This window comes from Danaus plexippus, chromosome 24 (assembly GCF_018135715.1).
Source record: "Danaus plexippus chromosome 24, MEX_DaPlex, whole genome shotgun sequence".
Lineage (NCBI taxonomy): Eukaryota > Metazoa > Arthropoda > Insecta > Lepidoptera > Nymphalidae > Danaus > Danaus plexippus.
In genome coordinates, this window is record NC_083552.1 from 2321178 (window position 1) to 2348898 (window position 27721).

The window sequence follows — 27721 nt, forward strand, 5'->3', positions numbered from 1 at the left end:
ATAAATTAAATAATATTAACTTTACTTTTTTTAAGAATTGATAAAAATTTCATGAATTATACATATATAATATAATTCCTTATTTTTATAACTTTTGTTCATTTCCTTATCAACAAATCAAGTTTCAAAACGTAACTTTCAAATCTGACATACCGAATATATAAGTACAAGTTACAAACGCTTTAATGCAATACCTGACGATTTCCTAATGCGTACAGCGCTTATACGAGTATTATTGCATTACTATGAAAAGTCATCATATATTCACTAAGACTAAAATAAATGAATGATTATTGCGAATATGAGAAAGTAACTTAATTACTCAAATCTACGAAATAAATTTTTAGGTAGCCACATGATGGAATAACTTATATACTAATTTTGACTCAATAAATATTTAATAGTTATAATAGTAAAGCTTTTATTTCCCGAATTAAAAACAATAAAACGTTATAAACACACATTATATACCTACATTTGTTTACAGAATGTCTCGTAACTCGGTATACCTTACGGCAAAGGCCTGCTCCACTGTTTTCTGTCTAACACTACCCTTAACCAAAGGAGGCCCAGCTTCTTGTTTTATGACCTCGGCTCCTAGTGCCGTCCCTTGGATACCAGACGGTCACCTGAATGCTCTATTTTTCCTTTTTGCAGCGGAGCATATGTCCGACCCATCTCCATTTCAACTGGTCAATACGTAACAATATATCCGTCAATTTTGTTTTACGCCTTGTGTCCCCACTTTTAACATTTTTCTTTAGTTTTACAACCAGCATGCTTCTTGGCATGGTTCTCTGACATCTAGAAATTTTGTCCCTATAACATTTCACCAGAGCCCAGGTTTCACAGCCATAAGTAATGCGGGGCAATATGCAGGTGTCGAAAGTCTTCTTTTTGATCTTCATGCTCAGGTCCTTGCTTTTCAGTATTTCTTTTAGCGCCCAATATTTTTACCCATTTCTATGGACATTTGGTTATGTATCGATATTATCCGGCCTAGGTATACATATTTCTCTACATATTCGAGTTTCTGTCTGTTGACTGTTATGTCTGTGGGTGTTGAGTTTGTCATCACTTTAGTTTTACTAGTGTTTATTTCTAGATCTACTTCTCTGCTTCTGACTACTAGGGTTTGTGTCATTGATTCTAGTTTTAGTGGATCCTCTTCTAATATGATAAGGTCGTCTGCGAATCTAAAATGGCACAATCGTGTAATGTTGATGTTTACCCCTTGATTTTCCCATTTCAGTTTTCTGAACTTTTTTCATGTACTGGAGTAAACAGCTTTGTTGAGAGTTGGTCACCTTGCCTGACGCCCCTTTTGATTTCGAAAGCATCTCCTGCAGATTCTAGTTTGACTCTAGCTTTAGTTTCGCTGTAAATATTTGCGATAATATTTATGAAAGTGTCTTGGATTCCCTGCTGTTTTAGGCATTGCCATACTTATTCCAGCATTCGTGTTTGAGGCTATTAAACGCCTTAGAATAGTCTATAAAAGCAAGGTTAATCAATTTATTACATTCATTGTATTTTTGTATGTCTTTTTTAACTGTATGTATATGATCAATTGTGTTAAAGTCTTTTTTAAACCCTGCTTGTTCAACAGGTTGGTTTTCATCGAGAGTGACTGATATTATGTCTAGCAAAGACCTTGTATACATTTGAAATGAGAGATATGGGTCTAAAGTTTCCTATGTCAACTTTTGGACCTTTGTTGTGTATGAGTATTATGTATGATTCTACCCAATGTCTTGGAGTACTGGCGGTATATAGAGTTTCATAGAATAATCTTGTTAGTATTGGGCTTAGTTCTTTAACTGATACTGTCATGAGTTCGTTTGGGATTGTATCTGAGCCAGGGACTTTATCCATCTTTTGACTGTTTAAAGCTTTTTCTACTTCCGATTCTAACATTTCAGGTATGGCTTCCACGTCTTTTTGCACTAGTAACATGTTATTCTTCAAATGGCATTTTGGATTAATACGGATTTGTTTGTATTCTGTATAGCAAGCGGTAATAGTTTGTTGCAATGTTTTGAATAATAAATAAATATATACTATGGTGGAATTTATCACAGATTAAATATATTTATATATACAGTTTAAAATTAGTTAAATCGCAGTTAAACCGCGATAAGTGACAATTATTATTATACACTAATAACATTTTAAACATTACGATTTTATTATCGATTTGTGTAAAGCGAGCTTTAATGTTACATTTGTTCCCTTTCCTTTATATTCTTTCATAAAAAAAAAACCTTTTCAACTTTATTTTATAAAATATATCATATTATGAAATCTAAGTCTTTCGCGAGTTTTATTCATTCAAATGAAACTAATATTTTTCGGATATACTACGCGTGCTTTATTTTTTGTTAAAACTACATGATCCCGACGTTTCGGTTACTTTTCAGCAACCGTGATCACGGGCAGACGAGACGTGAGTGTCTGACACATGATATAGACAATAGTTTTCCGTCTAAATTTGCGATTTTAATAATTTATATTCATTCCGAGGTTTCGGCTGCTTTTAATACTTTGCCACTTATATTTTTATATCATTTGCTCCTGATAAAAGGTACTGAAGAAACCAAAAATCAATCAAATCTGACCTGTGGGACAAAATCATCTTATCAATAAAAAGTACGTTATCATTTTTAGAGGAAACGTAAAATATACAAATTTATATTTATTTTACTAGTTCATGCAATCAATTTAGTAAAAATTAAAACACGTGGTACTTCAAGTAACCATTGCAACCGTGGAAAAACGATAAGTGAACCAGGTTTACAAGAAACGAGAAGATTATAAGGCATTAAACGATCTGGTAACCATTACCAATACTAACGTTTGGTTATTGGAGTGGAATAGATTTTATTATTATAGGTACAGTACTTTAATAAATAAAGAAATATTAACATGAAAAGGAATAAATACGTATAAATAGCTATTTTAATACAGTTATACGTGAACTACGTCAAAACTATTTCAATTGGTAAGTAGAAAATTTTATTGAATATATATATATATATATAAAAATCTACTTATCAATTGAAAGTCACTCGACCCTTATCTCAAAATATTTCATTATGATGATATTTTAATAAGAATGTATAACTTTTTTAAAGAAATAATGATGTACATAACAAATATATGTTAAAAAATATTTTTCTTAAACATGTTCATAGAGATGCTATAACTTATTTTATATATTCTACATTTGAAACGAAGTTACGGATATCGGCTAGCTAAAATTTTTATATGTCCTTTGACTTATTTGTACAAAACATTAAGTATCTATGCTGATTTTTTTAAGACTAAAATTTACCCAAAACCCTTCTTAATGCATGTTTCTTTTCAATTATGAACCAAAAAAGAACGAGCTTTTGAATTCCATGAAACAAAAAAATTACGCTGAATAAATTTTAAGACGAATTTTTTACTTGAAAAACTTTACGTACGAGTTGCCTCTATCTGAAGCAACAAAAATAACAGCATTCCTGTGGTCCAGGGAACCAGCTGAACTACCAACCGGCTCATGAATAGTTAATATTTGATTACGTTTCTTATTAATCCATCGTCACCTTGAAACGTATTATATTTTTTGCAAGGACGTACATTCAGTTTGAGGTCTCATAAAATTTTATTAGACATTTAATTAAAGTACCCATTATAAAGACGCTAAAGAATTCGTGTTACAATGGAGCCTTAAGAAATGAAATAAGAAAATATCCGATTAAATAATAGATTACAGTATAAATATACATAAATATTTAATTTAATAAACATGAAAAAAAAATACAATGATTGAATAGATAAAAAGGAGAATCAATTTATTATGTATTAGCAAAAAAATATCACTCAAGAGATAATATGTTTGCTTTGATAACATATTGTAAATGAAATATATTATGTATATAAGTCCTCATTAAACATGTAAACACTTTGTCAATGTTTACCTCATAATATGATAAGGAAGAAAAATATTGAAATAACTTTATTTTCTATTGATATATATGAATAATTGGTAACATTACTGACTACGATAAAAATTTAAAGTATAAATATATTAATAACATGCCAGCAATTCTGTTGTCCGGACAACATGCTTAACACAAGTTTGCCGTTTCTGATACAATAACCTACGGTAATGCTATATGTGAATATTTATTAATGAAAAACTATTAACGCTACGTACGTAGTATGACGATTCAAACTCGTCCTAATCATACATGTTGATGTAATCTAGTGTCGCAATAAAGTACTTATGGTGAAAATCACTTAAAAATAATTGAATATTTTAAATTAGACAAATTTTTTGATTTCCTTTAAGCTGTCTTTAATGGTTGTAAATTTTTCGATAAATTAGGTATCAAATTTCATCTTATAGGCAACTGAGTATTAGAGGTCGGACTTATATTCAAGATGCATGCCTAAGTTCTCTTGAAGCGGCAACGTTGTTTTAAATTTCAAACATTTAACATTAGACTGTTTGAAACGAGTTTTTTTATTTAAAAAAAAAAACCAATATAATGAAATGTTAATTTTTTTAACCAACTCGGACTAATTTTGCATTATTATTTCTTAATCGTGAATGAATGAAAGTAACGAGATGTTTACGAAAAAAATATCTTTTTAGACAGACAAATGTAACTTATACAATTAGGAAAACTCAAAATTGAATCATCACTAATCAGACTACAAAAAATTCAGACAAAAGTAATCTTTATAGGGAACATTTGGCAGATACAGCTCTCAAAGATATAATATGTGCATTTAATAATGCCGAAACAAATATAGTTATAAAACATCATCGGATAACCGTAACGCGGAGTTTTATGCGGCACATTCGGTTTAAAACAATGACTGCTAATCTATTTTAATGCAACCGAATAAAATACAACTCACGCTGTCGCGCCTTAGACCGGTCACACACGTAGATATTTTTAAAACTATAATTGTAATTTTAAAAATACTTAATTTTTTGTAATTAACAAGATGATTGTGATCGTGTGTAAATTTTAACAAAGATTATATAAGTTAAAGCAATTTTTAGAGCATTCATAGATAACGAATTATTGTTTAAAAAACAATGATCCATACGTGTCTTTATTAACGGAGTTATGTCATGTCATGAAAAATACATAGCCTAAGTTCTAACTGAGATATATATGTATATATATATACATATATATTTTGAGTGAGGTAATAAATGTATAGCGCCTTGTCCTAGGTTCTGGTAAAAACATAACTAGTCTTCTTTAAAAAAAAAATTAAATAAACGCCTTTATTATTAAAACTCCTTCGTGCTTTCTCCACATAATACTCAAAATTATAATTCGTCCTACAAATAAAAACGTTGACATTTTCAAAATATTCCACGAATCCAGTGTGAATGAATACATAGCATTAAAAAAATGTATAACGCATAATGATATTCAACTGCAACAAATAATTTCTGGAAATAAATAGATACACTTTTAAAGTAGCTGGAAACAAAACATTAACCTATTAACAGTTTATATGACCGGTGTATAGTAAAGGTTTTATATGCTTAAGTAATAATTCGACAGTATTATTTGATGTAATTATATGCTAACCAATAAAAATCTTATTAAAAATAAATTAAAACGAAGTAATATTGACAAAACATTGAAATTCGTATGTTTGTATAGAGAAATTCCAGTTAAATTTCACACAAAAAGTCTAAACGGAACTTAGTCCTGTAGTATCAGTTTGTGTCCGGAGTCACGTGTACAATAAAATCTAAATTTCGCCTTCAAAGTGAATATAATCCCACGGTCGTGACGAGGACTTCAGCTGTGTACGAGCCGCAACTTAAGAAGCACTTTGAAGCTAATCTGTGTAAAACGATATAAGTCTACGATTGTTATGCAAAAATATCAATACAAAGATTTCGTAAGCAGCAATTACACAGAAGATCAAAATTTCGCTCGTGTGTTCCATGCTAATAAAGATATGAGAAACTTTTCGGATAACATTACTAAACTCGGTTTTTTTTGTCTTAAATGCAACTTAATTTTCCATAGTTTTTGTATTATTTAATTAATTACACAATTACACAACGACACGACAAAATGTCTTGTAGAGTAAAAGTTCTAATCTAAGAAACTGCAACGTCGCACAAGTACCTGAGTCTCACCTCAACAACCAGATTAGCACACAAAAACTACTTTTACGCTCTAAGTCTTAAGTCTTGCGAGTAATTAAGACTAAAGTATTATACATTGTATACAGAAATCAACACTTACACAATATACTTACCTATTTCATATAACTTATACAATATATTTGTATAATCCCCAATACCTTGTATACAAAAAGGCCGTTTATTTATTTTTACTCTTCCTCCAACGTCTTATTCTAGGGTTCGAGTACGAAGGGTCATTATTTTCTAGCAAGACAGTAGGATATGACGTAATAATCCCTAATTTTAATTAGAGCTTTATTTAATTGAACGTTAAGTTTTTTATCGTCTAGACAGAAATAATAAGATACTTATTTTATATAAAAATTATAACGTCCTAAAACAATATTTTTATTGAATTCTATACCACTAAAATATCATAATCTTATCTAAGAATCTTATTACAGTATACAATGTAGTTTTATTATTAACCATAATTACAACTTAAACATAAGGACTTACGTAACATAAAGTCTTGCCACGAAATAACAAAATTTACGCCTTCATAAAATTATTTACTACTTACATCAAGCTATCATAAATTAATATATAATATCAATCAATTAGAACGTTACGAGCCTTCTATTAATTATAATTTCGGTGTTGCCCTCCACCCAGCGGGACGCCTTTTAAATTTTGCCATAAAATTATATTTTATAGACTTTTTTATTCACACAAATTCACTTGTATTACAACTTACCTTTGTTATACAAACATCTACGACCATACTGGTTTAAATATTGTCTTTGTTAAAATATATTTAAAATCATTGATACCAATTTTAGAGATTAAATAACCTTTTTATAAGATTTCAGTGTTATATAGGGGTGGTAAATAAAAGTCACGTCATTTTAAATGTATTTAAGTGTATTAGCAACATCGGTACATGAGATTATTGGATAATACTGCCGTGGGATAGAGACATCGCCCTAACATTAGTCCGATAAAGTACAAAATGTATAGTCACCAATAAAAACGTGCACACCCTAATTCAATACAAGTCCATGTATACTATTACATCTATAAATTCAATAACTGATTATCATGTCACTACTAATTACATAAAACGTGAGCATTCATTAATTTACGATTTAAATTTTTTCTATACGATTTTTAAATCATCTCAAATATCGATTTGGATTCCGTTCGGAAATCGCATAATGCCGTATTAGTTACTAGACAATTTAACTAACTTTTATATACTATAAAATGTTACTAACAATGTATAGCCGATTTATATGTTGTGATGAAAATTACCGTAACCAATGGAAGCGTTACCATTATGGGATTATTATAGAAAATGTAGTAAAATTTTCCAAAAATCTTAATAAATAAATAATAAAGTCTCGTTCATACAAATCCTTGATTATAAATATCAATAGTTAATTGAGAGAAACGAAAAACATAATCCCACTCACTGTACACACTGAGCATATAGGCCATTGTATAATAAATAAATTATATATATTATAATATATAGTAAATAAAGGAAATAAAAAATTAAAACAAAAACAAATTAAAAAAAAACCATTCTTTAATTTTTCTGTGTATAATATATTTTTATGTAAAAAGATAATATTCTCAATTTATATCTACTCACAAAATGTAATAAGAAACTAATCAATAAACAGCAGTAACGTCGCAGCGACCAAAGAATATAAGTGATTATTAAATAATAATAATAATAATGTTTTTTTTTTTTAAATAAAATATAAATAATCGAGTATTACTGTTCCAACGACTATAGTCTCTGGTTGACCATAGACAATCATATAATATTTTATTTGTGGTTTAATTATAATCATGGTGTATAACCTACGTAGAATCTTCAAAGAGATCTTATATTGGCAGCACAAAAGAAAACCGACACGTTATAAAGAGGTTAGTTAAAAAAATATAACATTTATTTTATATCAGCTGCCATAGTAAACATTATAAATGATTTAATATCTTAAAAAAGTACTGCCCATAAACTTTACATAAATCACGTTGTATATATAATATGAAAAAAACAAATGGCTATATTTCCCTAATATAATTCATATCATAAATTAATAAGGTGATTAAATAAGTTCCCTTAAGCCTACCATCGGCCAGAAAGACACCGCTATATAAACCCATTAACTTAATATAATTAAAAAAATATAAGTATCATACATAATATTTATTTTTTGAGGGTCTCTCTGAAGCGGTTTTAGAAAAATTGCTATTATCAGAAGTAGATATAAAAAAAAAAAATTTTTTATCGAGAGCAAAATAATCTATTGCAATAATTTCGCTTCATAGAAGCGACCAAGAGCTGGCAAGTCTAACCAACTGCAGTAAACATTCCTCATATAAAAATATCATACAAAACTTACACTAAAATTATAACTGCGCTGAGTGAGGGTAGTTACATACCGGGGAAGTCAGTCGCGTGTTGTGCATACATTGAATACTCGCTACGTGTAACATTAATAATGATTCCATGGAAATAATGATAATAAATAGTTACTTAAAAAACAAAAAAAAAAAAAAAGCTAAAATCGAAAACGGAGGGAAATCCTTCTATACTAACAGCAACTTGATAATCGCGTGTTCACGGAGATCATTATCTTAGACGAAATCTGCTGGAACTTCGTTTTATTTTTATATTATATTATATATGTCAAAGTTCGTGCGATTCGAAATAAAGGACATACATACAAATTATAATTATTTTAATATACAACTTTCCTTGTTATTTCTTTTAAATTATAAGGACTTTTATATGATTCCTACCACCACGTGTTCATGAACGTATAAAAGTAATTTCACAAACAAAAGTGTTTTAAAATATATATATAAAAAATTAATAAAACTATAGGGATGCGGATGATACCGTATTTAAAGCTCACACGGGCATCCGAATAATGATCTTATATCTATGTATATAAGACGGATATTTCTTAATTATATAAAGAGGACAATTAGACGCCTATATTACATTAAGTTTCTGGAATGAATACAAAATGTTACAAAAAACCTTCCTCTAACGGCCCGTCAGTACGCAGGGCCTTGTCTATTACATAAATTACAATCAAATCCCGAATATATAATATTTAGGTATACACCGTAGTAAATAGATTGCTCGTTTAATTATATAAATGATAATGGTCGTACAGTCAGCGACATAATACAAACCACAACATATAATTAACACACGTCACTATATGAGATAATGAATTGAACTGTAGGAAAAAAAGAATTCGTATTACGTAGCTGACTGTACCGTTACAACGATCACAATACCCATAATAAGTGAGTCTTGATTTTATTTAATAGAAAAAATTACACAACATCTATGGGAATCCCCTTCCGAGTTACAATGGCACGACTATATACAGGGGGAATTGACTTTATTACTTTATTAGGTTAGCCATAAAATTACGTTATCATTTCGTGCGGAGATAAGATGTCAGAAATGTCACAGCGGTGGTATACATTAAAAAAAAAATGTCACTTCAGTCCCTGGTTTACAAAAGAAATTATATGATTGTGATATTCCATGGATAAAAAAAAATACCAGCTCGCGTACGCATAAATTAATAAGACTATCACAAACAATATGAGAAAAAAAAAACATTGTACTTCATTCGTTTATCACAACAACAAAAAAATATTAAAAACGAGACTACAAAAAATATTATAGGCATATCCGTATGAATAATAATACGTTAGATCACACCTCAACAATTAAATATTTCATAAGAACTGCTACGACATAGGTACATTCATGAAGGAAAGTGTCTAGGACGAGGTACATTCGCGAGCGTAAGTTTAACGGCTGCTTGGTGGGGGCATTTGGGCTTGGACCCCCTGTAGGTTCATGGGACGGCCGTTAGGGTTCCCCATACCCAGACCGTCGACGTAATTCACATCCATGGGTGGCATGTCATCGTTCTGAAATCATTATATTAAATTAATGATTATAATCTTTTTTTTGTATGTCCTTACCAGATACAGGCTTAATATCTCTAAACAAACACCTAATAAATTACAACACAGACAGACATACAGAACAAGCATTCGTGAATGTTGATTGAGATTGTGCTTTACGTAATGGGAGTGAGATAAAGGTTCTAAAAGAAAACATATTTCAATGCAAACGAAAGACTTACTATGAAGTTTATATAAATTTATTACAATTATATACACATACAAATCGTTCGTACTATTTATATAAAACTCACTACATCACAAACGATAGGAATTAAAAAAGACCTTTCTTTCCTATTTAAAAGATCTAAACCAAAAAGCGAATAAAATGTGGTGTATGAAGCTCTTAGGGTCAAGAGTTAGCGACATGAATGACGCCAAAAATTATAAACAAAAATACGCAAAGTATTATAATTTAAATTCCGTTATTTCAGGCGTCCATGATTAATAGTATTTGTGAAAATACAAAAGTGAGTAGAGTATGTAGAATCGTATAAAGTGAGCCAACTGTATGAATCGTGAACAATCAGTGAACCGAATATAACGCATCGTGAACAATCAGTGAACCGAATATAACGCATCGTGAACATAAAGTGAGCCGAGCTGAGTGCATCGTTTACATGAACTGAGCCGAGTATTTGAATCGTGAACATTAAATGAGTCAGTGTATGCTTCGTGAACATAAAGTGAGCCGAGCTGAGTGCATCGTTTACATGAACTGAGCCGAGTATTTGAATCGTGAACATTAAATGAGTCTGTATTCATCGTGAACATAAAGTGAGCCGAGCTGAGTGCATCGTTTACATGAACTGAGCCAAGTATTTAAATCGTGAACATTAAATGAGTCAGTATATGCATCGTGAACAAAAAGTGTGCCGGGTTATAAAGATTATTGTTAATATAAAAAATATGATACAAGTGCATCAGATCGTGATACAATAAAAGGTACCTGTGCAAAGCTTAGTCACTTAGTGTAAAAATAACAACACGAGCTTATAGTGTTTATGTATTTTTGCGTGCGTGCGAGTTTGTGTGTGTGTGTGTGTGTTGGTGTCTCTCACCTCCCTATGCCGTCGTATGGTGCGGTCTTCGTAACGAGTGCCGCCAGTGGATGCCATCGGTCGGCTGAGCGTACTGTTCGCGGCGCTCGGCGAGTGCGGCGCGCCCGGCGTACCACCTACATTACACCCGTTATATACACGCTATCATTGTGTGTGTGTGTATTCATGTATACGTTTGTGTGGGTTATGTATATACTAAACTCACAGTAGATATATAATACATTTTTTATATTAAAAAATATATTTAATTTGAGTAAAAAATAATATTATTAATATGTGTCATGTACTTTGAATACATCAAATGGCATAATCCATATATATAATTTGTATTGAATTTATTGTGATATATTTCATAAACATGTTATTGAAAAAATTACAATGATTCTATATTTTAATATAATTATTCTAAAAGATTTTAATGAATTTACGATGTGTTTTAATTTATAAGCAGTTTCATTCTAAAATGATTACGAGCATGTGATAAAATACGTTCTGTGTACGTGTTGGAGTTAGTAAAGCTGTGTAATGATAAGACATGACAATGTTACAAACATGGCTCCCAAACACAAGATTCACATTTACACATATACAGAAAATTTACACATAAAAGATGCCTTACACATATATATATAATACATTCTGTTACAGCATATTTTGTCTATAAAGTTTTTAATATGAAATACTATATCATATATAAATTTACATTTCCCTCAGCATTTTCATTATGATACGATATCATATCAATATCTAAAAAATAATATCGATTCAGTATATTTTCGGCCAAATTTCAATTTATATTATCAATATAACAAGATTAGCATTCAATTTTACACTGTAATTCATAAATAGAGTATATATATGTATATTTATAGTATTATTTCAACTCACCGCTAGTGTTAGATGCTGCCCGGGGTTGAGCAGCCCTGGCCGGTGTGAGGAAATCTGCTTCACGCCATCCGTGCTTACGATACACCTCACGCAGCTCAACGTGAGACCACATCGTCATTAGGACCTGGCCTGAAATTTATATACATATTAGATATATATAGTATATAAGAGCTTCTTTGTTTTAAACATAGAATAATTAATATAATCGCTATATTAGTTTCGTTTGTGACTATTAAATTAAATATATTTCGTTATCATCACGGGATTGTATTTATAGTATAAGACTTAGGGCTTGTTCATTAGAACCTATAAAAAAATTGTTGCAATAACATTGTATCTGTGACGTAACTTCCATTTTAATTAGTATAATCTGTTGACAACTAAATTGCTATGTAAGGATATTGTATTTTCATCATACCAGCAAACTTTAGTACTCTGGGCGTGTGGCGATGACGTTGTTTGGTCAGATTCAACAAGCGCTCGACCCCGCCCGCCTCTAACAACGAACGTGAGAACTCGGCACTCTTCTTTATAACCTCGTTTAATGTAGCCAGTACCGCGGCTATGGTGTCGTCCGATGTACCCTGATATATAACAATAGCATTACTCATACATTACATATTAATACTATTAATATGGCTGAGACTACCACCATTAGTGTGGATTCATTACCATCACCTGACCTTAATAAGAATGGTTCGCTCATATTATGTGTACAGAGAGAAATGTCTTCCTTAGTTTAGACACTAAGAGATATTTTTAAAGTATATATTTTTTTAAACCTATATATATTATAATTCAATGACGAGAATGCTGGAAAAGTCAGAATGTAAATTGATGTGAATGCCCCGTTGCCATCTAGCTTTTACTGTAACTCTCGCTAAAATGACTGAAATTTCATACATTCATTCTTTCATTCATTCATTCATTTATATATTCATTCGTTATAAACAAAAATATTCAATTGATAACTTGAATTTCATTCATTCGTCATAAAAATATACGCGTACAAAGTAGACACCAGTGTTTAATCGAACTCGCAATTAATTGATTGGGATCTACGTTAGCTTAACAACAAAGTCAGGGTTGGCAATTCATAAGAACAAGTACCTACACAAAATTTTATCTGGTTTTGTAATGAAGAGGTAAAAAGCTCGGTTTGATCAACCTCCTACTGTAGGTAGATGACGTTTTAAGGAACTTAGCTGTTAAATAAACTACTATTGAATATAAGAAAGATTAATATCTGATAATTATTTTTTTATTATATATAGATTTTGACTAGCATCACTATACGAAAGTAAAAGATATTTTTAATAAAAGTTCATACCTGATCGTGTTGTTGATTACCGCTGGGTAATTTCTGTACTAAATCACGCATCGCGTATTTTCCTATGAGTTCTTTGTTGCGTTGATCGATGGCCAAATTACGTAGAGCTGTGGCCACAGCACACACCACCCTGTCGACTTCCATACGTAACAGTTCTACGAGAATTGGTAACCCTGCGGGAAATAATACGTATCAAACAAATCATTTTATTTATTAAGTACACCAGCATGTTTCATAGAAACTATAATTATTCATTAATAAAAATTTGGTAGCTGCTAGCGACATCTTTTGACACTTGTAACGAACTGTTGCGTGATTGAATTCTGCTAAATAAAACCATTCATCTGTATGTGAGATATATAAAGCGTGAGTTTTGTTTTATATTCTGATTAAAACTATAATATTCCTGAGTTAACACAAATGATTAATTAAAAAATATATATAATCATTATAGATATTATTTTTAAATATATGAATTAACAAACAATATCAAATATTAAAAAAAAAACAGTTTACATTGCAATACTGAAAAATCGATTTATATATAATAGTGAAATTCTAATGATACCTAATTCCGTATCAAAGTTATCGTAATAAATACTGAATGTTGCCATCATATCACCTTTTTCTTTCCTAACAGCTGCACGTATATCTATGGAGGGTTGCCAGTAACAAGCTGCGAGGTTTTGTAGAGCTCCGGCCGCGGCCTCCAGGGTCTCAGGATTGGAACATGTTTGGAGTAACGCCATGTATAGAGGAACCACCTGCATGTAATGGAATGAAAGGTAACGTTTAAGATAACTATTTATATTGAATAAGTTAATTTCATTGTAATATCCGAATATATACAAACACAAAGAAGATTCGGAGAGTGTGTGTGTTTGTGTGTGTGTATATATTTATATTGAGAATTAATGAACCCAGAACTTGTGACCCACCTCAGGCGACCACAGCATCTCCGTCCCTTTGGGTACGCTGTACCCTAACTGTGTAGTATTCGTGTCCGTCTGTGGTTCAGGATCGCTCTTGCCGAGCGGACTCGTAGAATTTGATGACGAACCCTCTTTTTTCTTTTTACTTCCACCGAAACATCCGAGATTTTCTCCTGTAATAACATATATATTGAACTGAGTGTAGGCAGAGCGGTTTTTCTCAGTTTTGTTGCCACAATTTTACTGGCACATAACATTATTTATATAGATATATGTTTTGTTATACCTTTCGACGCACTCGCTTGAATCCTCGCCTGTCCCGATGACTGTGTCGGAGGCGCTCGAGTGTCATACAGCGGGTCCTCTATTTCCTGACACCTGGACAACACATTATTTTATAGGATGCTAGCTGTGCCCTCCCACGCTTCGCCGTGAACAACAAAAGACGGCATACGTTTTATTGAAGTTTATTTTTTAAAATTTGTGGGTATACAATATTTTTTGTTTCCCCCTTTGTTTGGATAGCTATAGAGGCTATCTTGTTTTCCAACACAGGAACAGGCAACATGCAATCGTCCATGTGGTAAGCAATCCACACCCAAGTCTAGACCACACGTTTCTAAAGGTTGACCTTGACTTTTGTTAATTGAGACTGCGGACGCCAATCTTCTAAATTGAAACGGTGTATCGGTCGGGATCATGGGAATTCGAGGACTGAGGACATCTTCACCTTTGAAAGGCCCCGTTAAAATCGTTGCTTCTATTATGTTATTCATATTTTTTTTAACTGCGAGCCATGTGCCGTTGCAGAGTTTTGGCTGGTTAATGACTCACTTAGGGATGTGTTAGTATCGTGAAAGTAGATAAAAACAATTCTTGAAGCGTGTGGTATATCGTGTCAAAATTTCAGCTGAATCAGCGCAGAACATTTTGAGTTTTCGAAGCATACACAAACCAACTTAACTTAATATATATATAGATTATATTTGACACTAATAATTTCGAAAACTATAAGGTGAATTTAATTATTTAGTATTATATTTAGTTTATCCTTAAAAAAATCAAATATATAAGCATTTCTTTTAATGGTGAAAGATGTGTTATATCGGTTCTTTTATCTCAATACTCTCACCCTAACATTACATCACATTAACATTTAATGTTTGATAAATAAATATAGGCACGTGATAGCATCAATGTATATATCTGATTTGCTAACATAAAAAATCTAATAATGCTTACAGAGTAACAACATTAAAATTATAAAATGCAGGATGTTTTTAAATCCGATGAGATTTTTCGTCTCTTTTGTAGTGCACAGTCCACTGTATTGAAGTTCACACAGAGTTAAAAGCAGAAACACCAATTGCATAGCTGTAGAATTATAGCTAATGTACGACTACAGATAATGATGTCCGGACGAGCTCATTAAAATTAAGTTGACAAGGAAATACATAATCCATCTTTGAAAGCTCTCGACTTATACCGTGGACATATAGAAAAATCCATACAAATAATAATCTTTGTCAAAAAAAATTACCTGTACGACAGATTTCTTAGGACACAGACGCAATTTTCGACGACCTTGGTCCCTATAGCGTTCTTGACGAGCGCCACCCGCACTGTGTGCAGCAGAGCCTCGGCCAGCCCCGCCAGGGAACGGAGACGTCTGCGAGCGTACTCCCCGGCCGAGGACGCGTTACGGAGCACACCGGACGCGTTACGGAACACTGGCAACACAACGTGTTATTAATACAATTATACTATTGCTTTTTGCACACAAAGCTCGTTTTATGCAACGATTCTGTGAGATGAACTGTCTAAACGTCAGATACAATCTTAAATTATACTGTATACTGGTTCCACTAACAAGAGAATATCAGACATCTTAATATTGTGGAATATTACACTGCGGTGATTTGTAAAAGTTTAAATAAAGGAATATATGTTGGTGCTAGGTAATATTGAATTCAGATTTATTTTTATAAAATAAAGAATAGTATTCACGTCATAAAAATTCATTATTAATAAAAAACTTTATATTCTCAGGCGGTATATATGATAACGAGCGTAGGTATAACTATATATTAAATATTAATTATAATACAACTGTCTGTTTGTCTGTCTGTTCGGTGTAAATACAAATTTACAAACTACCGGAGCAATTTTAACTACAGCTATAACCTCGGAGTAACATATGCTGTGTATATTTTCGGTAACTGAAATTCATTAACAGTCATAATAGCTATGATAGAGCCCACCGTTGGACCAGTACGTGTCCCCAGGGTTTGTCGGATGCCAGCCAGAGTGATGTATGATGACCTTGTTGAATATAACCTGAGCCGCGTCGTCTATAATGGACTGCTTGAGATCCTCGCAGGAAGACATGTTCCATATGACGCCGGTCACCAACTCCTTGATCTGATTAAAAATATTATAAAACATAAATACTATTATAAAATGAAATAGAAGTTGCTTTAAATGAACACGTTAGTAGATTATAAATATATAAATAAAGATATATATATATATATATCTATACGAGTTAGCAAACTTTAGAGTTAATCAAAATTACTAATTAAGATGGTTGTTTTTAATGTTTCTGTTAATATGTTATGTTACCATAGTCCACAAAAAAATATCAAAAAAGAAACAAATATTTTATACTCAGGTATACTTTTTGGGACTGTATAAACAATTATAGTATCACGGTTGCTGCTAAGTAACCGAGCCGCCGGGAGTATGTGGTTTTTGATATAATAAAATAACGCGTGGTAATCCGAAAATATAAATTATATATTTTTTTATACTATAGTTATAATTGTTAGCCTTATAAGCCTTAGAAGCATCGGAGGCTGTCTCACAGTGTATAAATAGCCTTACTTCCAGATCGGAGACTCGTACGAGGAGCGCCATAAGTGCGGGGATTCCCCCCGCGTCCCGTATGGCCCTCTTGTTTTCGTCGTTCTGTCTGCCGTAGGACAGGTTCCGTAGAGCACCGCACGCGTTACGACACACGTCCATATTCTCGTGGGATATCAGACGCACTAAGGGTGGGATGCCGCCTGAAATTATACAAGCAAAATATTAAATATATATATTTCTTTATATGTATTTGGAGAGTAAGCTTGTGAATGTGTAACGTATAGCAAGGCAGATGAAGATTGATATATAGACATAAGTTAATAGAAAAAAATATAACCATCATAGCTGGTTAGGTTGTTAGGAAGCTAAGGTTGCACATCAGTTATATGATATCGAGTACAGTAGTTATTCATTGTATCACACTTTTATCATTAATTTATTTATAAAGTAACCAATGATACTACTTGAACATTTAATCATTTTCGCGTGCAATAAATTAGTTCACCTCTTTATAAGTACTATGTTATATAAAACGTGCACAAACCGACGGGGAATATGAATTAACAAATAATATGAAAATCGAAAAACATAGAATATCATTAAAATTTAAATAATTTAATTTCTCAACTAACCTAAGCTTCTAGTTTTCTGTTTATTAGGGTCATCCATATAGGTGAGGTGTTGTAAGTAAGCGGCGGCGTTTGCCTTCACGACATCCGACGGCGAGTTCAGGAAACCGATGACCTCTGGCAGGTTGGGGTCTCGCCACTGGAGACCACCCCCCTCCTCCCGACCTCCCACCCCAACACTACCGTGAACTAATGAAAAAATATACTCTTAAATAAATAACCATAACAATTAGGAAAAACAAATTAATAGGAAAATTATTAACACTATATATGAAAATATTCTTTAAAAATTCCTATAAATATTTTATAACAAAAAATTATAACTGTTTTAGATTATGCCACATAACATATTTTCATACAAATGGTATGTGCTTCTGTTATACACTTAATAAATACCTAAAGCCATATTGGCCATTTGCTTTTGTAGCTCCTCTTCATCACCATACATGGACTGCCCTCCGGTACTGCCTAAACTCAAACCGTTTTGTGAATCCTGAAAAAAATATATACATACTTACATACATATATTTCTTATATAGTATAAAACATTTTTAAAAGTAAAAATACTGTATTAAAAAAATATATACTTATGTATATGTTTAATATATTTTATACCTATCAAATAGTAAAAATACTCGCATTACAGAAGATACTATAGAAAAATAATTTTACTCACTAAATGGAAATTTACCTTATCTACAACACACCACTTTGCTTAGATGTATTTATTATAGTTTTAATGATAACACAAAATCCAAACAACAATGGGAACTGAAATCCATTAAAAAATATATATTTTTTTTTTTAATTAAACAGATTATGTAAAATTAAAGACATCATTGAAAAAAATTAATGTTTGAACTTTCTACTTATAAAATAGCATACCAGTCGCTTTACTGATTAAGACTCTAAGTCGAATCAGTAAATTAAGTATTTTGTATATATTATATTATTTTTTGCCATGTATATAACTTGTAGCTTATTGCCATCTTGCAAGCCAGGAATATGTGCGGGGAGGTATTTTAATATAATAAGTACATTAAACGGTATATGTAGTAAATTAGTACCTTAAACGCCGTTGGCTGGTGGGTAGTGTCGTAGGCGGCGGAATAGTGCTGGTAGCCGTACGCGTCCGGGGCGTATTCACCGCGCGGTGACGTCACACAGTAGTGTCGACCTAATTGTTCTAGAGACGCTGAGTCGTACCTACATATATGTATATATTTATAATTTTATTAAATGTAAATATTTTTTTTATAGCAGAACAAAACGATGTATATATCTTTATAATTATTACAATCCATATAGATATAAAAATAAAAACAGATTCTAAGTCTTACAATATACATGTGCATGTGTTTAACTGACAAACGCATGTGTGTGTGTGTGTGTGCGTGTTTTGTATATATATATATATATATATATATATATATATATATATATATAGTTATTATGTGTAACTAACAATATTACCTCTGTTGCAGATGCATATTGTGTTGCGGAGGTATGGCCCCGGGTGAAGCACTGCGAGGGGAAGCGCTACCACCGCCCTCTACAAATTCCTGTAATATAAAAATACATATCAGTTGCAACTTACCCAACTTCTTGTTCACTAAAACTACAAATGAGATTATTAACATCAAGTAATTTGCAATAACACAGCAGTATACTTTTATTTAAAATGGGTAAAGAATATAGATTTTTAAGATTTTGTGTAAGATGAATTTATTTACAGGTCCTAATTTAATAAATATAAAGAAAGAAAAGGAAAGAGATGTATATGTATGTCTTTAGAGAAAGATAGAGAGAGAAAAAGAGAGAGACATGGAGATAGAGCTATAAAAATTTAAGTTAAACTATATTTGTTTGTAATCAAACCAGCCGAACTTTCGATCACTTTATAGGGACCATGATGACGGTAAGACAGAGGGAAAGTGTCAATTAGTCTTATTTCAGTTCTAACAAAACATGAAAATTCTCTTCACACAAAACACACAATCGTACAACTAGAGCAACATATATTTTTTGTTTAAATATAGGGTTTTCCATTAAGGGCGCTTGATCTTTGAAATGCAAAAAAAATACATGTAGGAAAGATATTTGCGAAATTTTTTTTTATTTGGAAGGTCTATCGACCCCATTATGTATGGAATATGACATCATTCAAATGACCGCCACAGCTTCGGTTGGTGGCGCGCACACGAAAGGTCCAATTTTCGATGACTCTGGCGCACAAATCGGGCTGTATTTGATCGATCGCGTGGCGTATGTTGACTTTGAGGGCATCGGTGGTTTGCGGCTTGTTGGCATAGACCTGCGACTTAAGAAAACCCCACAAGAAAAAGTCCAGCGGGGTCAAATCGCACGATCTCGGTGGCCAGTTCACGTCGCCTCCGCGCGAGATGACCATGTCCAGAAATTGCTCGTGCAGAACTTCCATCGTAGCGTGTGCTGTGTGGCACGTAGCGCCGTCCTGTTGAAACCACATGTTGTCCAGATCCATATTCTCGATTTCAGGCCAAAAGAAGTTGGTTATCATCGACCGGTATCGCTCACCATTGACGGTGACGGCCACACCATTATCGTTTTCGAAAAAATACGGACCAATCACGCCTCCGGCCCAAAATCCGCACCAAACAGTCACTTTCTGCGGGTGCATTGCTACTTGGTGAACCTCGTGTGGATTGGTCTCGTCCCAAATACGGCAATTTTGCTTGTTGACATAGCCATTCATCCAAAAATGCGCCTCGTCGCTGAAGATGATTTTTTTGCCAAAATCGGCGTCAACTTCCAACTGCTCTAATGCCCAGTCAGCGAACACACGGCGCTGTCTATGGTCATTAACCTTGAGCTCTTGGGTCAGCTGGATCTTGTACGGGTGCAGGCTCAAGTCACAACGCAAAATTCGCCAAGTTGTCGTCTGCGAAAGGCCGAGTTCCTGTGCGCGACGCGGAATTGACTGCCGCGGGTTTTCGAGGACACTGTCGCGCACAGCGGCGATATTCTCGGCAGATCTCGCGTTACGTTGACGCACGGGAACCGGCTGATTGTTAACTGACCCGGTTGACTCGAATTTGTCCACCAATCGACGGATAGTCGACTCGGCAGGACGATCATCGCGACCGTAAAACGGGCGAAGTGCGCGGAACGTTGCTCGAACTGAAGACCCATTTTCATAAAACAATTTTATGATTTGCACGTGCTGCTCGACACTGTAACCTGCCATGGTGGTTTGGGAGGACGGAATGAATATAACACACTGCATTTGACAGCTGTCACTCAAACAACATGGCCGCAATCAGCTGTCAAAGTTCAAGCGTCCCTATTGGAAAACCCCATATAATTGAACCCGTGGTTTGTTAGTTAGGTTACTCATACTTGGCTTACTGATATTTTTATTGACTTTCTGAGGATATATGAATCCTACTAATATTATAAATGTGAAAGTTTGTGAGAATGTATGGATGTATGTTTGTGTGTGGATATATGTTACTCTGTCAAGCAAAAAAGGACTGATCTAATTTTGTAAGAAATTATCAATAATTTAGGAATACATATCAAAATAAGATATATACAAACACCATGTGCTGCCCGTCGAATTATGATATCATATCGATTAGTCACAGACACGGTGTATAGATGGCGCTGGTTTTAAATTACCAAATTATTGTTATACACTCATTATTTATCTCAGATCTAATGATCAAAACTGACAAAGTCGCCGGCAGAAACATAATTATAATCACCTGTGCCATATAAGCGGGTACTTGAGGTTCAACTAAGTAAGCGGGCTGAGTTGGATACGCGGCGCCGTAGTGAGCGTACGTGCCGTAGTGACCCGCCCCCACCCCGCCCGCGTAACCGCTACTCACAGACACAGTCTCCATCACCTGAAACATACATATTGTAGGCATATGAGAGGGTAGGAGAGGGGCGAACCACATATAAACAGTTGTCAGAGGAGAACAGGACTCTTTCGCGCGCAACACTTTAGACAGACGGTATGATAGATTAATCGATCGTAGATTTTCGGAGTGTTTAAATCATTCGTTTGTGTAAATTGAGATTACATCTCACGACAAGCCTAAGCGAAATAGTTGAAAGTATTAATTTAAAGTTGTTTTTAGCTTTGTGTCAATTTAATAAACTAATTGTGCATTTGTATCTAATGTTATTTTTAAAAAAGTCATTTCTGATCTTGTTTCTAAGAATTTATTTGGAAATTAATCTTTATATTCGTAAATATATGCAATAATACAAATGTATCTGTCAAATAGGGCTTGAATAAACTGGCATTTAAATAATATATTATGGACTTACATGAGGGTATTTCTGTGATGGCGCCATGGTGAGGTGTCCCATGTGATTGTAATGAGCTGCTGGTGACGACACGTACTGGCCATAGTCCGGCTCCACACCGCCACCGACAGGGTAATCACCCGCCTGGATATTTACAGAACATGAATCAATTCACTTAATAAATCATGAATCGAATTGTAAAATGAATCACGAATCAATGCATCATCGAATCCGATGTATTTTAAATTATAAGTAGCATGATGTTGTGTTTGTAAAATCTATTTACTAGGATATAACGACTTCACCCCCTTTTAATCATGTAACATTCTTCTCAGATTTAATATATATTGACCAAATCGGTTTGGCTTCGACCGAAAAATAAAAAAAAATTGCTAATCAAACACGAGTAGTAATTTAAAAAAAATGCACAATCTTCAATAACAATACTTGAATAGTATAAGATTATATACAGGATGTTCAGTCTCAATAATGCCATGATAGAGTATGTTGAGATATTTTCAAGAACTCTTCAAACAATTACCCTGAAGCTCGTCGAGGTGGTAGACGATACCATTCATCAAATAGCAATCAGGTTCTAAGTTCATTTAAAGCTTATGACTATGAAATATGTTGATGCAAGTTAGATGATGAATTTAGTATAACCTCTTTATATCAACTTTTTTATCAATAAATATATATATATGTCGAAGAGCCATGTCCAAGTTGATTATTAGGAGCTGTGACGTCAGCGATGTTATCGTCACATAACACTACTTCCACCTATCAGGTTATCCATTTTCACAAATAAAGCACTCTCACTTACTCGCACCACTTTATTTTCAACTTTAACTAACACTTAGTAATTTCTCCTGGATAGCTCTCACACCACTGTGTCCTCGCCACAGATGTCTCCGAATATAAATGGTTTTCGTGGAGTCATTACATTTACTCTTAATTTTAAATAATAACTTACAAAGATTATTCGTAGTGATTCAAATAAACAGTTATCATTACAAAAGTTTTCGTAATCAATTATTAAACCAACTAAACTTTATATTGCCATTTAAAATTTAAAGAAATCATAATTGAATAACATTGATTACAAAATGGTTACTGTTTAAGTTTGTGTTTTACTAAAACTCACAAAATAACTTATCTTTAAATATTACAAATCACGATACGAATTGCCATTTACTTTCCTTCAATACAAATAGTACGACGATCTATAAAACAAATAATTTTGTTAAAGTTATTACTAACGCCTTGACATTGTTTATGTCACATCTACCCTCTAAAGTGAAATACATATGAAACAACTATACATATGAAACAACTACCCTTTATAATGGTTTTTTAAATGTCGTTGCGCCGACATATATATCTATATATATATATATAAATGTATTTTTTATGCCCGATAATATTCAATACTATTAAAGGATAGTTTAAGATTCTTCAGCCTAAACCAATGGGTAGTGATATTGATTTTAAGATAACCATAAAATCTAATAGGTATAAATAGGTAACTATTAATATCAAAGGTTGATTGATTGAAAATTGAAAATTACAATATTAGGAATGTATTTGACGTTATCATTAAAAAAAAATCGTAGAGGCTTTAGAGCTGTAAAGAAACTATTATAGCAGATTTGTAAAGGAGCGCGTGACAAAGAAGATGAATCAGAATAGCAAATGATTTAAATCGTCTTTCATTCGATAAGTATTAGGAAAACAGAAATTGAACCTTATATACATAGAAGGACAGTTCTTATTTGTCACAAGGATGTTGTTAATCATACCTGCATAGCCAGATGGTGCTGATGAGCGAGAGCAGCTGACAGTTCAGCGTCTTCGGTGGAGGCGTCGGAACGCGACACAGGGCTATGCTGCGGCCCATACGCGCCCTCTACCGGCCCGTTACTGAAATACGTAACACATTACATATACAATACAGTTAGGGCATATAAATACTTTAATTACGTAACTAGTAGTTTGAAATTTAGGATCAGTATTGAGAAGTTAATTCACTTAAATAATATATAATTTAAATTGTATATATTCTATAATTATATATTATAACTTAAGCTCATATTCATGTTTGTTGAAACAGCGGCTAAATCACATATAAGATTATAATACTTCCATTTTATATTTCACATCATAAAAGCTCTGCTGAAATTAAAGTACATACATATTTTAATATAAAACATTAAACTTCCCCGTCACACAATAACGACTCTCATCAGCGGTGGCACTACAAAGGCGGAAGACGTCTTTGATCCCAGTCTCACTTGAATCTAGCTCTAGAGAAACTGTTGGAGACGAAAATTTCTTGTTTCGTGACTAAATTACATATAGCTTGTATGTTATCCGCTTTGAATTATAAGATAATAAAAAAAGCAGTAGTTTATTGACGAGGATAACAAAAAGGATCGCTTTTATGAGAGGAGGAATATGACTTCTACACAAATAATAATATCATCATGATCAGCCTATCGGAGACCACTGCTGAGCAAAGGTATCCTCACACGGAGAAGATTAGAGCATTTATCAAAGATTATATTGTCACGTTAGCGTTTGTATATGATACAAGAAAAACGTCTTATTTTTTATTGAATCAATACTATAACTGAACATTTTAATACAGGCCAGATAAGACTTATAATTATTTTTTGTAATATATATATTAAAATTATACTTTTGTTGATTTTTTATTCAATTATGTCAAAAGTTAAAACAGATTTAATTTTAAATCACAACAGATAATGTTTGCAAATGGATTATTAAAAAGGATTTCCATTCAATGCATATCAATATCATTTGTTTAGACTAACTATAGAATGACACGTGTTGAATCGAATCGAATCAGTGTGATGCATGATGCATCGTGTTTTAATGAATCAATATCATCAAGTCACGTTCCTTACAACACGTGACAAATTTGTCGAAGAGCTAACAACTCTAAAAAACAAACAAAACAGCAATACGAATTACATTTAGAAGTTTATTAAAAAATTGTGAAATTAATTATTTATATATTTTTTTATAACACTGCTCCTGGACTATAAAATAAATTGGACAGTGTAATCTGTTCTCAACAATGTCGATATACCAATACAAATGTACGGATATCGCAAACATTGTGTACACTGTATACGGTAGAATGATTAAAATAAATAATCCCATACCAAAATTGAAATATCCACTGCCGCTTACATTTACGATTGTATGTTTTCATTTCTTTCCCGTATTTAAAACCAGCAGTTCAACAGATGTTTACGGTATTTATCTCCGCTTTCAAGCTTTCATCTTATGTAATGTTTAATCTATATTTAAGTCGTGAAGGCGCACTGTGCCTGCTATCCAAACAGTATGATTCGGATAAATATAGGAGATACATTTTTTTATTATTATTTTATATAAGAAAAATATATATTATGGATGTATGTACATATAAATTATTTATAAGTGAACGGAGATTATAATCATAATGCAAAAGGATTAAGTTGAGTTTAAAAATTAACTATAAATATACATTTAAGGCTTATTAAATAAAACAAAATGTTGCATTTCTTATTACGTCTATTTCAAGTCTAACCACAAAGGTGAAGATGTATATGAAGGTTGTGTTCCTGAGTTTTTGTTTTGCCTACGGTGGAATGATTAGAGGTTTTACCTCAATATTTTTATATACAACCTCCTTTGTTCTTAAATATGATCCAACCTTTTGATTCCGTTAATTAATGTCGAGAAATTTGAAATGAAAGTATTAGTCAGTGATTTTTTTGAATCTTGTTTTTCGGCATCTTATGCCAAAGATGTCTTAATTATCTTGCGTACTATCCAGATGCAAGAACATATAGAAAAAACCTTGTATAAATATAATAGAAAGTTTTGTTGATAATTTTTTTAACAAGACTACCTCGTGTCCAATTAGAGGAACCGGAGAAGTTTGAATACCCATTTAAGAGATTGAAATAAAATTATTATATGATTTTAATAAAAATCTTAATTAAATGAAATTAAATAAAAATTGTATTAATGTCTCTTTTAATGAATTAATTAATATTTAGAGAAAGACAGTTCCTCGTAAATTTGAATGGAAAGTTTGAATAAAACTACATTTGGGAGTCTACATTCTACACCAACTTAACACTGACTGTCGTTGCAAAAACATGGAGCAGCCTATCCTGACCCACTGCTGAACAAAAGAGTCTGCTTACATGAAGAAGGTTAGTGCATTAATCACCATGCTTGCTCAAGGCAGATTGGCGATTACAAAATTATAATCGTAAATTATAATTCCAGGTTTCCTTACGATGTTTTCCTTCACCGTGTGTCAATGAGTCTAAATACTCTTAGAAAGTACCATCTATATATGTAGAAACAAAAATTACATATAAAATATACGTATATGTGAGTATGAGTGTGTTTATGTGTGCCTAATAAGTCCAAAACATGTCCTTTATAAAATATATTTTAATTTAAATGCATTAACGTGAAAGATGTAATCCGCTTTAATGGAATTTTAAGTGGCCGTCCTGTTTGTGATGACGCCCTTATTAAAATATGTCCATAGAACAATTAACAAAATTTACCATCGACACTGTAAGCTCTGTGAACTTAAATATTATACATACATATATTAATTGAAAGGTTTTAACAACACAACTATAAATAAAAATTAATTCTTAATTATTCTCTACTTATTATTATAATATCGATAATGTAGTAAATAATAATGGAATGTCAAAATAGTTAGAAATGATAATCGTCTCAATTTTATACTTTACGTTACTTTACTTATCACTACATTAAGATATTTAGGTTAAATTTTATGTTTTACTAACTGTTTTTGTCAGGATTTATTCTTATTACTAATAGAAAAGGTGTAAAAGACAGCGTGAAATAATGCCTGATCGGTTTCAATGAAATACAGTTAGTGCTAGAATAATATTTTTTCTGATCTCAATATTGCTCTGGCTAGATTCGTAATACCATTCGAGAGACGAAATGAAGCCGTTGTATCTTAAACTAAATCGGATGCTGTACCCGCTTTATATAGATATTGAGAAAAATATTATTTATTCAGCTAGTTAATAAAAGGAAAAAAAATGCTTCGAAAGGAAAAGACAGAATGAGATAGAAAAAATACTCGGATCAAAATTAAATATCCATCATTGATTTATACATAAAATTTTATGTTATTCATTATTTATATCAAATAAAAATAATATCACTCATAGAAAAATATACTGAAGAGTATTTATACATACTGAAAGAAATAGAAAGAATATTATTACCTTGAACAATATTATGTGTTGCTGCCTATCAATAACTTTCGGTGCTTCCAAATACGAACAAAGTATTTATGATAAATAAATAAAAAATCCAACTACGATTAGGGTCACTGTGGGCATTATTGGACGTGTAGGGGGTGATTGACCAATTTTGAATTAGGTTTTCTAGTTGACGGATCGTTTTCTACAGTTTTCTAAATTATGTTGGCACTACTGAGTGATGATATGTATTCAAGTAATATACGC

At 32.3% G+C, this 27721-nt stretch overlaps 1 protein-coding gene across 4 annotated transcripts in view; it reads right to left on the reverse strand.

Annotated features, from left to right (window-relative positions):
• Positions 1-7730: 7730 nt before the first annotated feature.
• LOC116776055 (catenin delta-2) overlaps positions 7731-27721 on the reverse strand; it is a 42577-nt gene continuing 22586 nt past the window's right edge. For 3 of the 4 annotated variants that reach the window (XM_061524365.1, XM_061524366.1, XM_061524367.1), the window contains exons 3-20: positions 23975-24095; positions 22197-22319; positions 21623-21766; positions 19350-19438; positions 18944-19082; positions 18273-18369; positions 17880-18065; positions 17266-17447; positions 16644-16803; positions 15923-16112; positions 14669-14760; positions 14389-14555; positions 14073-14214; positions 13451-13623; positions 12539-12704; positions 12121-12249; positions 11233-11348; positions 7731-10135 (exon numbers count right to left, since the gene is read on the reverse strand). In XM_061524365.1, coding sequence (XP_061380349.1) covers positions 10013-10135; positions 11233-11348; positions 12121-12249; positions 12539-12704; positions 13451-13623; positions 14073-14214; positions 14389-14555; positions 14669-14760; positions 15923-16112; positions 16644-16803; positions 17266-17447; positions 17880-18065; positions 18273-18369; positions 18944-19082; positions 19350-19438; positions 21623-21766; positions 22197-22319; positions 23975-24095 — 2539 coding nt within the window. In that variant the 3' untranslated portion in view covers positions 7731-10012. The remainder of the gene's footprint in view (positions 10136-11232; positions 11349-12120; positions 12250-12538; positions 12705-13450; positions 13624-14072; positions 14215-14388; positions 14556-14668; positions 14761-15922; positions 16113-16643; positions 16804-17265; positions 17448-17879; positions 18066-18272; positions 18370-18943; positions 19083-19349; positions 19439-21622; positions 21767-22196; positions 22320-23974; positions 24096-27721) is intronic. The other variant, XM_061524368.1, reaches the window with a different exon arrangement.